General features: G+C 35.5%; 1 protein-coding gene across 1 annotated transcript in view; it reads left to right on the forward strand.

The window, feature by feature from the left end:
* The window catches only part of ARL6 (ADP ribosylation factor like GTPase 6), an 81552-nt gene that overhangs the window by 435 nt on the left and 67189 nt on the right, over positions 1-13928 (forward strand). Inside the window, exons 2-3 of the mRNA XM_042782688.1 lie at positions 7632-7693; positions 8727-8795. Coding sequence (XP_042638622.1) covers positions 7632-7693; positions 8727-8795 — 131 coding nt within the window. The remainder of the gene's footprint in view (positions 1-7631; positions 7694-8726; positions 8796-13928) is intronic.

Raw genomic sequence — 13928 nt, forward strand, 5'->3', positions numbered from 1 at the left:
ATATATATATATATTTATATTTATATATATATGTATGTAAATCTTGATTACTGAGACTAGAAAGTTCTCTTTGAAAGTACCTTTTTCCTCAAAAAATCTTCATAAATTTACCAATCGTACCTTCAGATTGTATTGCCTTCTTTATGATTCTGTCTTCACAGGAGGAACAAAACCAGAGGGAAAGGGGATCATCTTTATAATAATCTCTGAATAATTTATCTATTAGATTATTTTCCCTAAAATATGGTATGCTTAATAGTAGTTAGCAAGAAGATTTTAAGTTATATGTGTGTTAATATTTTAATAACTATTTTAAAATATCTATCAGAAAAATATATAAAGCTAGCACATTCAACACCTAAGTTGGAGTTAGGCTCTGCTACATACATAACAGTGTCCTAAATAAGATGGAGGCTTATTTTTCTGTTATGTAAATAAGGGCAGAAGAACTATCCCAGGGCTGGTCTTGCACTTATGTAATTATGAGAGATCTAGATCTTCTATTTTTTCTGCTCAGCTATCATTAGTACCTGGTTTTCATTGTTAATGTCTCCACATGGTCACCTTAGTTTACCATAATATCCATATTCAAAGGTGTAGGATGAAGAAAAGAAAAAGCAAAAGGACAGGCCTTTTTACTAAATGAACCGTCTTTAAAGAGCTTACTCAGAATGCTCACCTGATGACTCTTACCTCACTGACTACCCCTATTTGCAAATAAAGCTGGAATATTTTTTTAAAGCAAAATATTACTGCTTCCAAAAATATAATCAGTAACCACTGATTGATTCCAACTCATGGCAACCCATATATGTCAGAGTAGAACTATGTTCATTGGGTTTTCAGTGGCTGATTTTTCAGAAGTAGATCTCCAGGCCTTTCTTCCAAGACACCTCTGGATGGACTCACACCTTCACCTTTTGGTTAGCAACCAAGTACATTTGTTTAGCAACCTGCACTACTGAGGGACTCCTTCAAAAACATGGAGGTCTTGTAAGTATGAAAGGAGGGGAGAATGGATATTGAGCAGGCAACTAATGTTCTGCATAGTTGGTAAACAGCTTTATTTAATTAAAACTATTAGTCAACCAGTGAAAAATGTTCAGTAAAAAAGTCTTGCAGATGGTATATGGATAGGGCAAATAATAGGAAGGTTGTATTTTTGATGATTGAATGACTGAAACAGTGCTCTTGTATGTGATAATTAAAGGTAAATGTAAATACTTTTATTTTTTTTTCTAGTCTTTTTTTTTTTTTTATTAGGATTTGGGTGAAGATTTACAGAGTAAATTCACTTTTCATACAGCAGTTCACATATAGTTTCTTTCAGGACAGCTTGTTTTACTTCTGTTCAGGTAGAGATTATCTTTCTGTCATTATTCTCTTCTATAATGATGAGAATTTACCATGTAAAAACAACTAACTGCCTGTGTATTTTCAGGTGGGAGTTAGTTTGAGGCAGCCAGGATAAGATGCTGAAAATGGATTTGGAAGGTAATAGAGTTTTTTTTGAGGGCTCTTCAGCTAAGTTGAGAATAAACTAAGATATATATGCTGAAATCAGACAGATATAAAATACCAGCTTTATTCTTGGAAAGGCTGATATTAGAGAGCCTGGTTTAGATCTGGTCAAAAGACTAGCTAACACTCTCTTAAATTGAGATTAGTTTCCCAAAATTTCAAGCTTTCCTCCTTGGGGAAACAACCTGCTCTTCTGGGTTCACTGCCTGGCTAAGAGCAGATGAGAATGCATCATGCCTCCATAAGCAGCTGGCTCTCAAGAGAGAGGGAGGAAAGGAGGGGCTGAGCCAAACATGCTCAGCTCCATCGCACAAACTGAGCAGTCAGATAAATAATTTTTTTTTCCACAGAGAGGACTACATTGAGGTGGAGGGGGAGAAGAGAGGACAGTAGAAAAGCAGGAGTGCCATTTGAATAGTATTCCATCTACAGGGGAAAAGATATTCCTCCCCAGTAAGGAAAAGAGCAGGTTAAAAAGCGCACACTACCTTGGGTACTGTCTCCTGACAAAATTGATTGCAGGAAGATTTTTGTTTTTTAAGAGGAAATTGTAGCGTCTTACCCAACAAGATAGGATAATTGATGTTTATATGATGATGATACCATTTTTAGCAGACTTAATGAAATTAACCAAATAAGGTCTCTTTCTGAAATCTTGTTCCAAATAGGGTCTGTCTCTGAAATCTTGTTCTAGTCTTGCTGATGTTGATCTGTCTTTGGGCTGTCTCAGATGGTCTACTCCACTTAGATAATAATTCCTACACTTATTGTTTGCTTTGTCACATTCCATATCCATTTTAGAGACTGACCAAATGTATTTCTTCCTGAATAAAATCAAGGTATAGTAATGTTGAAGGCTTTGTTGGTGTTCTGTAGAGGAAAATGGACCCCACTTGAATCTGGGAGCACTAGCTCATATAACTTGTCTGTCATCGTTAATTTATGGAATTTTTTTTTTCTCATGGACTTTAAATAGAACTTCAGAAGTGAGGGGAAGAAGAAAAAGTTGAAGATTTTATCCCTACAAGTAGAATAAGCAATTGAAGTGGGGCTATGGGTCGACTCGACAACACACAACAACAACAACAACAACAACAACTCTGGAAACTAAACCAGATTATGAAGATCATAGGTGGTCCTGGATAGGCTAGATGAATATATTAATTACAATTCAATGAAGACAAGGCTACCATTTTGACTTATATTTTCTGAGATTTCTTAAAGCTTTTAACTTTACCACTTTTTTTGTTATTGCTGTGTTTTTCCTAATTATGATATGTAATGATTTTATTGCATAATTTATGCATTAAAAACCTTTGAAATCAAAACAGTGGGGTTTTGGAGGACAACAAAAAGTTAGGAAGTTCTTATTTCCAAACTTTTTGTGGAATGAAAGTGCCCCAATGTATTCGTAATCTTAATAGCAGGAAATCAATTCTACTAACATAAGCAAAAGGAAAAATATTTTTGAAAGACTATTACGGAAGCTTATGTTGTTGTTGTTAGGTGCCATCGAGTCGTCTCTAACTCCTAAGAACCCTTTGTACAAAAGAACAAAACACACCCGGTCCTGTGCCTTCCCCATAATCCTTGCTATGCTAGAGCCCCTTGTTGCAACCACTGTGTCAGTCCATCTCATTGAGGTTCTTCCCCTTTTTCACTAATGCTCTGCTGTACCAGGAATAATATCTTCCTCCAAGGAATGGTCCCCTCTGACAACATGACTAAAGTCAGTAAGACAAAATCTGGCCATTCTTGCTTCCAAGAAGCATTCTGGTTGTACTTCGTCCAGGACAGATTTGTTTATTCTTCTGGCAATCCTTGATGTTTTCAGTATTCTTTACCAACACCACAATTCAAAGGCATCAGCAAGCACTTCTTTGGTCTCCTTTATTCGTTATCGAGCTTTCATACCCATATGAGGCAATTGAAAGTACCATGGCTGGAGTTAGTTTCACCTTTGTCTTCAAAGTGATGTCTTTGCTCCTTAATATTTTAAAGAGAGGAGCTCTGGTAGCGTAGTCCCTAAGGCACTTGACTGCTAACCAGAAGGCTGGCAGTTCAAACCCACTGACCACTCCTTGGAAGGAAGGTTGGACAATCTACTTCTGTAGTGACACTACCTCGGAACCCAAGAAGGGGTCGCTGTGAGTCAGGTCTGACTCTACGGTACATAACAACAACAACAACAACTTTAAAGAGATCTTTTGCAACATATTTGCCCAGTGAAGTACAACATCTGACTTCTTGACTCCTGCTTCTATGGGTGTTGATTGTGGATCCAAGTATAATGAAATCCCTGACAAATTCAATCTTTTCTCCATTTGTCATGATGTTGCTTTTTGGTCGAGTTGTGAAAATTTTTGTTTTCTTTATGTTTAGGTGTAATCCATACTGAAGACTGTAATCTTTGATCTTCATCAGTAAGTTGTGCAGTCTTCTTCACTTTCAACAAACAAGGTGTCATCTGCACATTGCAGGGTGTTAATGATTCTTCCTCCAATCCTGATACTGCATTTTTCTTTATATAGTCTAGCTTCTTGGATTATTTGCTGAGCATACAGATTGAATAAATCAGGTGAAAGGATACAACCCTTACTGATTTTAAACTATGGCACCTCCTGAAATAGCTGAATGTTGACCAGTTCTTTTGGGTACAGTGATTGTATATTCCTTCCATTCTTGTAATACTTCCTGCATTGTTCAATATTTTGCCACAGAATCCTTCAGTATCGCGACTCAGGGGTTGAATTTTTTCTTCATTTCTTTCAGCTTGAGAAATGCTGAGCATGTTCTTCCCTTTTGGTTTTTAACTCCAGGTCTTTGCACATTTTATCAAAATACTTCACTTTGTCTTCTCGAGATACCCTTTGAAATCTTCTGTCCACCTCTTTGATTTCATCATTTCTTCCTTTCACTTTAGCTACTCTGCATTCAAGAACAAGTTTCAGAGTCTCTTCTGATAGCCATTTTGGTCTTCCTTTCCTGTCTTTTTGATGACTTTTTTTTTTTTTTCATTTATGATGCTCTTGATGTCATCCTACAACTTGTCTGGTCTTCTGTCATTGGTGTTCAGTGAGTCAAATCTGTTCTTCAGATGATCTGTAATTTTGGGTGGGGTATAATTAACATCATATTTTTGCTCTTGTGAACTTGTTTTAATTTTCTTCACCTTTAACTTGAACTTGCATATGCACAATTGATGGTCCATTCCACAGTCAGCTCCTGGCCTTGTTTTCACTGTTGATATTGCACTTCTCCATTGTCTTTTTTCACAGATTTGGTTGATTTGATTCCTTTGTATTCTACCTGGCGAGGTCCATGTGTATAGCTGCCATTTATGTTGTTGAAAAAAGGTATTTGCAATGAATAAGTCATTGGTCTTGCAAAATTCTGTCATGTGGTCTCCAGCATGGCCATATTTTACAGCTACTGGTGATTGTTCTTTGTTTCCAGCTTTTGCATTCCAATCACCATCAGTAATCAATGCTTCTTGATTACAAGTGTGGTCAATTTCGAACTACAGAAGTTGGTAAAAATCTTCAACTTCTTCATCTTTGGTTTTAGTGATTGGTGTGTAAATTTGAATAATAGTCGTGTTAACTGGTCTTCTTTGTAGGTGTATGAATATTATCCTATCACTGACAGCATTATCCTTAAGGATAGATCTTGAAATGTTCTTTTTGATGATGAATGTACTGCCATTCTTCTTCAATTTGTCATTCTTGGCAGAGTTGATCATATGATTGTCTGATTCAAAATGGCCAAACCCAGTCCATTTCAGCTCACTAATGCCTTGGATATTGATCTTTATCTGTTCATTTCATGTTTGACACCTTCCAATTTTCCCACATTTATAATTTGTATGTTCCATGTTCTGATTATTAATGAATTATTACTGAATGAGTTAAGCTTATTGGACTTAGGAAAGCTGAGTAACCAAACTTAAAAAAGCAGAACAACAGCACTCTGGCCAAAAGCGTGGGTGCTTTTTGCTAGTACATTGATATAAAGATGACTAATGTGTGTAGTGTAGTGCCTAAGGCACTTGACTGTTAACCAGAGGCTAGCGGTTCAAACCCACCAGCCACTCCCCGGAAAGAAGGTTGAGCAATCTACTTCCATAGTGATACAGCCTTGGAAACCCAAGGAGGGGTTGCTATGAGTTGGGTCCACCTTGACGACACATAACAACACAACAAGAACAATGTCTTTTTACTTTAACAGCTTCTTTCTTTCCATTTGAGTTTTAAATTTGCTGAAGTAGACAACCATAGTGAATATAATATTGTCAAGCAACAATTTACCCTATACTCCACATATTTTCACATAAAAGCAACAAGATGAACTGGAGGAGGTTTTTTTGTTTCATTTTGTTTAATTAAAATCATGGCAGTATAGAGAAAATTAGGGACAAAAATAAAGTCAGTAAGAACATAATTATAATAATAACAAACATTTATTGAGTATTTATCATAAATCAGCCACTGTCTAAAGATCCCTGGCCTCACAGTGGTTAAAGTGCCAGGCTGATAACAGGTCAATGGTTCTAACCCACCAATTACTCTGCGGGAGAAATGATCTCAGATTAGCACTCTGCTCTTGCAGATTAAAGTCTAGGAAATTTTATGAGGCTGTTCTACTCTGTCATATAGGATTACTGTGAGTCAGTATCTACTTGATGGCATGCAACAAGTACTGTCATGATATTTTGCATCCATTAATTAATTCTCATGATTAACCTTATGAGTTAAGGATAGTAATAATATATTTCAAATAGAAGAACAGTAAGCCTTGGATAACTTAAGTGATAGTACCCAAGGTAGTTTAGCTAATGAAGAGCAATTAGGATACTGCTGTGGTAATTCAGAGCAAGAAATGCTAAGGGCCTGAACTCAAATGATGAAGCTTGTTGTTGTTGTTGTTGTTGTTGTTATGTGCCGTTGAGTCTGGAACTGACTCATAGCCACCCCTGCTTGGGTTTCCAAGGCAGTATCACTATGGAAATAGATTGCCCAACCTTCTAAGGAGTGGCTGGTGGGTTTGAACCACTAGCCTTCTGGTTAGAAGTCAAGTGCCTTAGGCACTATGTTACCAGAGCTCCCTGATGAAACTTAGAGAATGATTATATATGGAATGCCGAAAAGGAAAGAGTCAGGAATAACTCCTGGGTTTCTAAATCAGAAAATGGATGGACTTTATTGAAAAGAAGGAACCATTTTAGTGATAGAAATATTAGGAGTCATTTGATGAGTTAGCTTATCGATATGCATTTTAATTGCATAGGGGCCCGGCAGCAGATCTCCTGCTAAATTTGTACCACCTTTCATTCTCTTCTCCATACAGAATTCCCTGTTACCTCTATTTCTTTATTACATGTTTATCTTTCCCTTACTCAGTGTTTCAGCCATACAGTCCACCTAGTTTTCATGAGTGCCAAGTTCCTTCTTGCCTCCAGTACTTTGCACTGTCTGATTCCTCTAACTGAAATATTCTTTGCCAGAATGTCATAGTTTTTCAACCCTTGTCATTTACTCCCTTGTCAGATGTCATCTCTTCAGAGAAGCTTTTCTTGAGTACCTTTCTTCCAAGCCATCCTACTGCTACCTTCTGCCCTGCTATCTCCCAACCTCAATCACCTTTCTTTGCCCTTATCACTACCCAAAATTGTGTTAGTTGTTTATTGCTCTTTACCTCCAGGTTATAAGCTTCATGAGGACAGAAACTTTGTCTCTCTTGTTAACTATTTACACATGTGGACAATCCCTAGCATATAAAAACTCAGGCTATGTTGAAAGACTAGAAAATTCTATATGAAAACTCAGTGCCTTACTAAAACCACTAAGTCTTGGGTGACAGCAAACCATAAAATGTGAATAAAGACATCCACATTATGCAGATTCACAATAGTAAAATTTAAACTTCTATAAAGAATTTACACACAGTAATCCTATTATAAAAATTATAATTTTGCTTAATATTGTTATTATCTCCCTAGTGGCAGATTTTAGGAAGGAAGTTTTGTTGCCTTTTTCTTATTATTTAATATGAGAAAAAGTTCATATTTGTAATTGTAAATGTCCAAACTTTTTTGTCTTTTCTCTTAAAAGGCTCAAGCTCAAGATATAGTTCCAACAATAGGATTCAGCATAGAAAAATTCAAATCATCCAGGTAATTCACTTTATTTATACTTTGATTAAAGCACCCTGGTGGCTCATTGGTTAAGTGTTCGGCTGCTAAAAAGAAGGTTGGCAACCGTAGGAGGAAGACCTGGTAATCTGCTTCCAAAAGGATTATGACCAAGAAAAGCCAGTGGGGCAGCTCAACTTTGTCCCATGGGGTAGCTATGAGTCAGAGTGAACTTAACAGCATACAATGACAATATACTTTGATTAAAAAGCTAAGGGTGACTATTTTAATTTTATTTAAAATTCTTCTCCCCCACATATACAGGTTGTTATTGTTATGTTTATTCCAACTCATGAATGTGTGTAGAGACATAGATTAATATATAAAATTTATATATAAAATATATATTTTTTATTTTTGAAAATTTATATATAAAATATTTTTATTGTCATTTTCCTCCACCAGAATGTAAGCTCCATAACGATAGGTATTATCTATTTTCTTCATTGGATGTGTCATTTGACACTGATAAAGTGATTAATGGTGGTGAATCCTTAAGGAAATTTTTTTTCTTGAAGAAATATAACTAAATGTGGTGGTGGGAAACTTGGTAATTATTAACCTAGCTCTTTGTACTTTTCTGTTTGGTTTTAAATTTTCTCAAAATAAAAATTATAATTTAAGGAGAAAAAGAAAAAGAAGCTATGTGTGAAAAATGATGATATTAGATCTTAGGATATTCATTCTTAGAAAAAATAATTTGTTACTCACAAGCCTGTAGTTACTAACATATTTGTACCACCACCTATGGATTATTCTTCAGAATTTAGTGTTTAAACAAACTGATAATTTCACTACCAAAAAAGAATATCTTTTTATGTTATTTATTGCAAGATCATATTTTATTCACTAAATTCATCTTTTGCACTATTTACTTGAAAATTGGTATAAGTTGAAATATTGTACATCAAGAGTTACTTCTTTCATTTGATCAGTTTGAAATTTTAAGTAAAAGTTGCACTTTAAATTAGTAACTTATAATTTAGTTATTTTCTTGTTTGTTTGCTCTTTGTAGTTTGTCTTTTACAGTGTTTGATATGTCAGGTCAAGGAAGATACAGAAATCTCTGGGAACACTATTATAAGTAAGTACATTTGTGAATGTTGGTTAAGTAAATGATTACTTTTATATTATTTAATGGTTATATATGGTCATATTTTAATATTTCAATAAATTATTATAAATGCAAATGATTACATGGGCAAGCTTATAATATTACCTTTTTCATTTAATTTACATTTACATTAATGTTGATTTTTCGTATTATTTACATTTCCTAATTTGAAGAAGTACAATCATATTTCACATTGCTTCTCAAATACGGTCTTTCATGACCTGAGTCTGTGCATATGCTGTTTGTCTGTTTTTAATCTTCTTTTCTGCCCTACTTCTTTCCAGGTTAAGGTTAATACAGCCACAGCTGCTTTTTAAGAGCAGCTCAAAAATCACCTGTTCTATAAAGTTTCATAGTTTTTCCCAGTTATTCTGTCCCCAGTGCTTTCATAGTACTTTGTCCATTTACATATCTGGTAGCGTAGTGCCTAAGGCACTTGACTGCTAACCAGAAGGCTGGCGGTTCAAACCCATCAGCCACTCCTCAGAAGGAAGGTTGGGCAATCTACTTCCATAGTGATACTGCCTCGGAAACCCAAAGGGGGTGGCTATGAGTCAGGGCCGACTCGACAGCACATAACAACAACAACAACAACAACAACAACAACAGTCATGCTCATTATAGCTTCAACTCCTGTACCACAGCTGCCTCCCTGATGGGATTGTGAATTCCTCAAAGGCAGGGATTATTTTTTTTTTCAAATTATTTCTTCAAGTCCTAGCATACTGCTTACCATATAGCTCAGTAAATATTTATTGAATAGCTATAGTTAAAATGGGAGCTCTGGTGGCATAGTGCCTAAGGCATTTGACTGCTAACCAGAAGGCTTGTGGTTCCAACCTACCAGTCATTCCTTGGAAGGAAGGTTGTGCAGTCTACTTCCGTAGTGATACTGCCTCAAAAACCCAAGGAGGGGTGGCTATGAGTCAGATCCGATTCCATGACCGTGGTTGTATTTGTGTTGTATATAGTTAAAATAACAGTACTAACTTTTAAAGTTAACTTGTTTGTTCTATCAACAATTCTAAAGAAAATATTTTCTAACATATGCAAAATCAAGTGCTCACTAATTACTTCAGATTCTAGAGGATAGATTAAATAGTGTTAAGCCATTAGGATCCAGTCGTGTTATACTTTCTCAAGATGTGCATGTGCATGTGATGTTAAAAGAAATTCATTAACTTCTAATATTGTTAGAACTTCTTCTTTCAAGAGCAGTGTAACTCACTTTTGCTTTTTGAACTTAATAAGAAGAGAGACAAGATGGTGTCCTGCTAACTATACTCTGTCCAATGCCTCTAAAACAGAGACCTGTGAAAATTGAGTAAAACAGATACAAATAATAATTCTGGAATTCTGAGAATCAGATGAGAAAATAAAGAATTAGATTGAATGCTTACTAGAAAGAGAAATGGAGCAAGATTAGTGACAGGGGAAGAGAACAGGCTGGGACCAGCTGAAGTGAGGACATCTTGACTAGAGACATCAGAGACTGATGATGAGGAAAAAAAAAAAATAAAACTTCACAGAATCCACATGGTGATAATGACACAAGATGGGAAGATCAGGAGGAATTCAAGGAGGAGGATATTAATTCTCCATAAGTCAACCATATCTACTACACTGACCACCTCACCCAATGGACAAGCACCACTATCAGCTCCTACACCACTGGATCAGTAACAGACAATGGACAACATTTTTTCATGCCAACTACAGCTCCTCTTCACGTCAAACAGAGACCCTTACCCACATTCACACTAGTTATTCCAGTAATCTAGAGATATCTGGAGAGTGCTCAAGTGCTGCCAAGTTAACAACCAAAGAAGCACTTTTGCCCCACTCATCCAGATATATTGAAACAAAGCAAAACAAAAACCAGAATGAAACAAACCAATCAAAACACAATCAACAGATAAAAATAACATCTTAAAAATGTCTTGGACAACAGAAAACTTCATTTGAAACAAAGAAACAAGACAAAATAGCAAAAGGAAGTGACCAGAATAAAGAACTAGGAAATCTCCTCGAGGAAGAACAGGTAATAGAACTACCTGATAAGGAATTCAGAAGATACATGTATATATAGGACCTTTGTAGAGCTCAAGAAAACTATAAACAGAAGCAAGCAGAAGACAAACAATCCCCTTGAAAATTTCAGGAAAATCATACAAGAACAAAATGACAAAATAAATAAACAGAAATCATGCAAAGACAGCAATTAGATATCCAGAAGATGAACCTAAAATTAAGATAGGTAACACATAGGAAGGAGAAAAGAGTAGAATCAAAATGGCTTAAGAGCTCATATCCCAGCTAGAAGACAAATCCCTTGACACCAGCTTATATGAGGAAAAATCAGAAAAGAGAATGAATAAAACATAAGAGCTATATGGGATGATATCAAAAGAAATAACATACACCTGATTTGAATTCCAGAAAAAAGAAGAGGCAAAAATAAAATAAAGTTGTTAAAGACTTGCTAACAGAAAACTTCCCCAGTATCATGAAAGATGAAAAGATATCCATCCAAGAAGCTCAGTGAATCCCATTCAGGATACACCTCAAGAGAAAGTCACCAAGACATATCATAATCAAACTTTCCAAAACCAGAGACAGGGAAAGAATCTTGAGAGCAACTCAGAAAAACAATAAGACTAAGTTCTGATTTCTCTACAGAAACCATGCAGGCAAGAAGGCAATGGGATGGCATATATAAAATCTAGAAGGAAAAAAAAATGCCTACCAAGAATTATATCCAGCAAAATATCCCTCAGATGTGATAGTGAAATTAGGATATTCCTAGACAAATAGAGATTAAGGGAATTTGTATAAACCAGACCAACCCTAAAAAGAATGTTAAAGGGAGTCCTTCCAATAGGAAACCAGCAACAGAAGACAATTTAAGATTAAAACATGTGACAATACTACCCAGAAACCACCCAAGAAAAGAATTCTCAAATCTGAAAGAAGCTTAAACCAAAAGAACCAAACACAGTGTTATGGAGTCTGTTCCAACTCATAGCAACCACCATAGGATTTACACAGCTATGAATCTTTACAGAAATAGATTGTCTCATTTTCCTCCCACAGAGCAGCTTAATAGGTTTGAACCACCAACCTTCTGGTTAGCAGCCAAATGCCTTACTCATTGTACCACAGAGCTCCTTAAAGTAAGCTTATAAAATGGAAAATAGAGCACCAGAGGGGTAAATCTGTTAATGATTTCAACTACAATGCAAAAAAAAAAAAAAACCCAAATTCACTGCCATCAAATCAATTGCAACTCCCATTGGGTTTCCAAAACTGTAAATCCTTAACGGAAGTTGATTGCCCTTTCTTCCTTCCACAGAACAGCTGGTGGGTTTGCACCACCAAACTTCTGGTTAGCAGTCAAATGCCTTAGGCACTGCACAACCAGAGCGCCTTGCAAAGCAAATAGAGGAGATAAATAGCATTATGTCACCAGAACTCTCTACAAAGCAGATAGAGGAGATAAATAGTATAATTATAAAACTTCCATATGGAGAAGAAGTCAAGACAATGCCAATATAGAACAGAGTGTTCAAAACTTAGAGAGATAATTTATTTTCAGGTAATTTTCTTTTCTGAAAGAAAATTAATAAGCTTTTTAACCAAAATAAGAAAGAAAATCACAAGGATTTAGTAAACACAAATTCAACAATAATGAAGAAAACTTGATAATAAAATGAACTTAGCACAGAAAAAAAATATTTGGAACAATCAGTACAAAAAAAACACTATAGAATGATAACAGCAAATTCATACTTATTACTTATATTAAATGTGACTAGAATAAATGCAGCAGTCAGGAGAAACAGAGTGGCAGATTGGATGAGAAAATAAGACCCATCAATATGTTGCCTACAAGAGACTCATCTTAGACACAGATAAAAATAAATTAAAAATCAAGGAATGGTAAAAAATTTATCAAGTTAATGGCAATGAACAGAGCAGGTGGCAATGTCTTATAAAATAGACTTCAAGGCAAAATCTCATATAAGGGTCAAGGAAGAGCATTGTATGATGTTAAAAGAGTCAATAGACCAAGAAGACATAATTATAACGAATATCTATGTACCCAATGAAAAAGCTCTGAAATACTTAAAGCAAACATGACTGAATTGAAAGCAGAAATAGACAACACTACAATAATAGTAGGAGACTTTAACACATGACTTTCAATGAAGGACAAAACAACTAGAAAAAGACTCAACAAAGATACAAAAGATCTCAACAACACAGTCAAGCAACTTGACTCATAGATATAAACAGAGCTCTCCACCCAACAAAAACACAGTACACATTCTTTTACAGTGAACATTGATCATTCTCCTGAATAGGCCATATATTAGGCCACAAATCAAGCCTCAATAAATTTTAAAACATCAAGATGTTAAAAAGAATCTTCTCAGATCACAGTGCCATAAAATTAGATATCAGCAATAGGAAGCCCAGGAGAAAAAAATTTAAATACATGGAAACTGAATACCAGACTACTCAAGAACTACTGGGTAACAGAAGAAATAAAGTATGAAATTAAAAAAAAAAAAGAAAAAAAAAAAGCCACTTGTAGAAACAACCAAGAAGGTGAATACAACATACCAAAACATTTGGGATGCAATGAAAGCAGTATTCAGAGGTCAATTTATAGCAGTCAATGCACACATCAAAAAAGGAAAAAAAGAACCAAAATCAACACCTTGATGCAACAACTCCAACAATCTGAAAAAAGATCAACAAAGGAAGCCTACAGTCTCCAGAAGAAAAGAAATAATAAGGATCAGACTGGGAAATAAACTAAGCAGAATACAGAAAAATGAGCAAGTCAAGAAGGTGGTGCTTTTAAAAGATTAACAAAATTGGCAAACCACTGGCAAATTTAAAGAAAAGCTGCAAATAGCACAAATAATAAATGAAGTGGGCCAACACCACAACAAAACCAACTGAAATAAAAAGGGTAATAAGAGAATACTGCAGGGGACTGTGTTGTTGTTGTTATGTGCTGTCGAGTCGGACCCGACTCATAGTGACCCCTCCTTGGGTTTCTGAGGCAGTATCACTATGGAAGTAGATTGCCCC

This window comes from Orycteropus afer, unplaced genomic scaffold (genome assembly GCF_000298275.1).
Source record: "Orycteropus afer afer isolate SDZICR_OR568_19922 unplaced genomic scaffold, OryAfe1.0 scaffold00412, whole genome shotgun sequence".
Lineage (NCBI taxonomy): Eukaryota > Metazoa > Chordata > Mammalia > Tubulidentata > Orycteropodidae > Orycteropus > Orycteropus afer.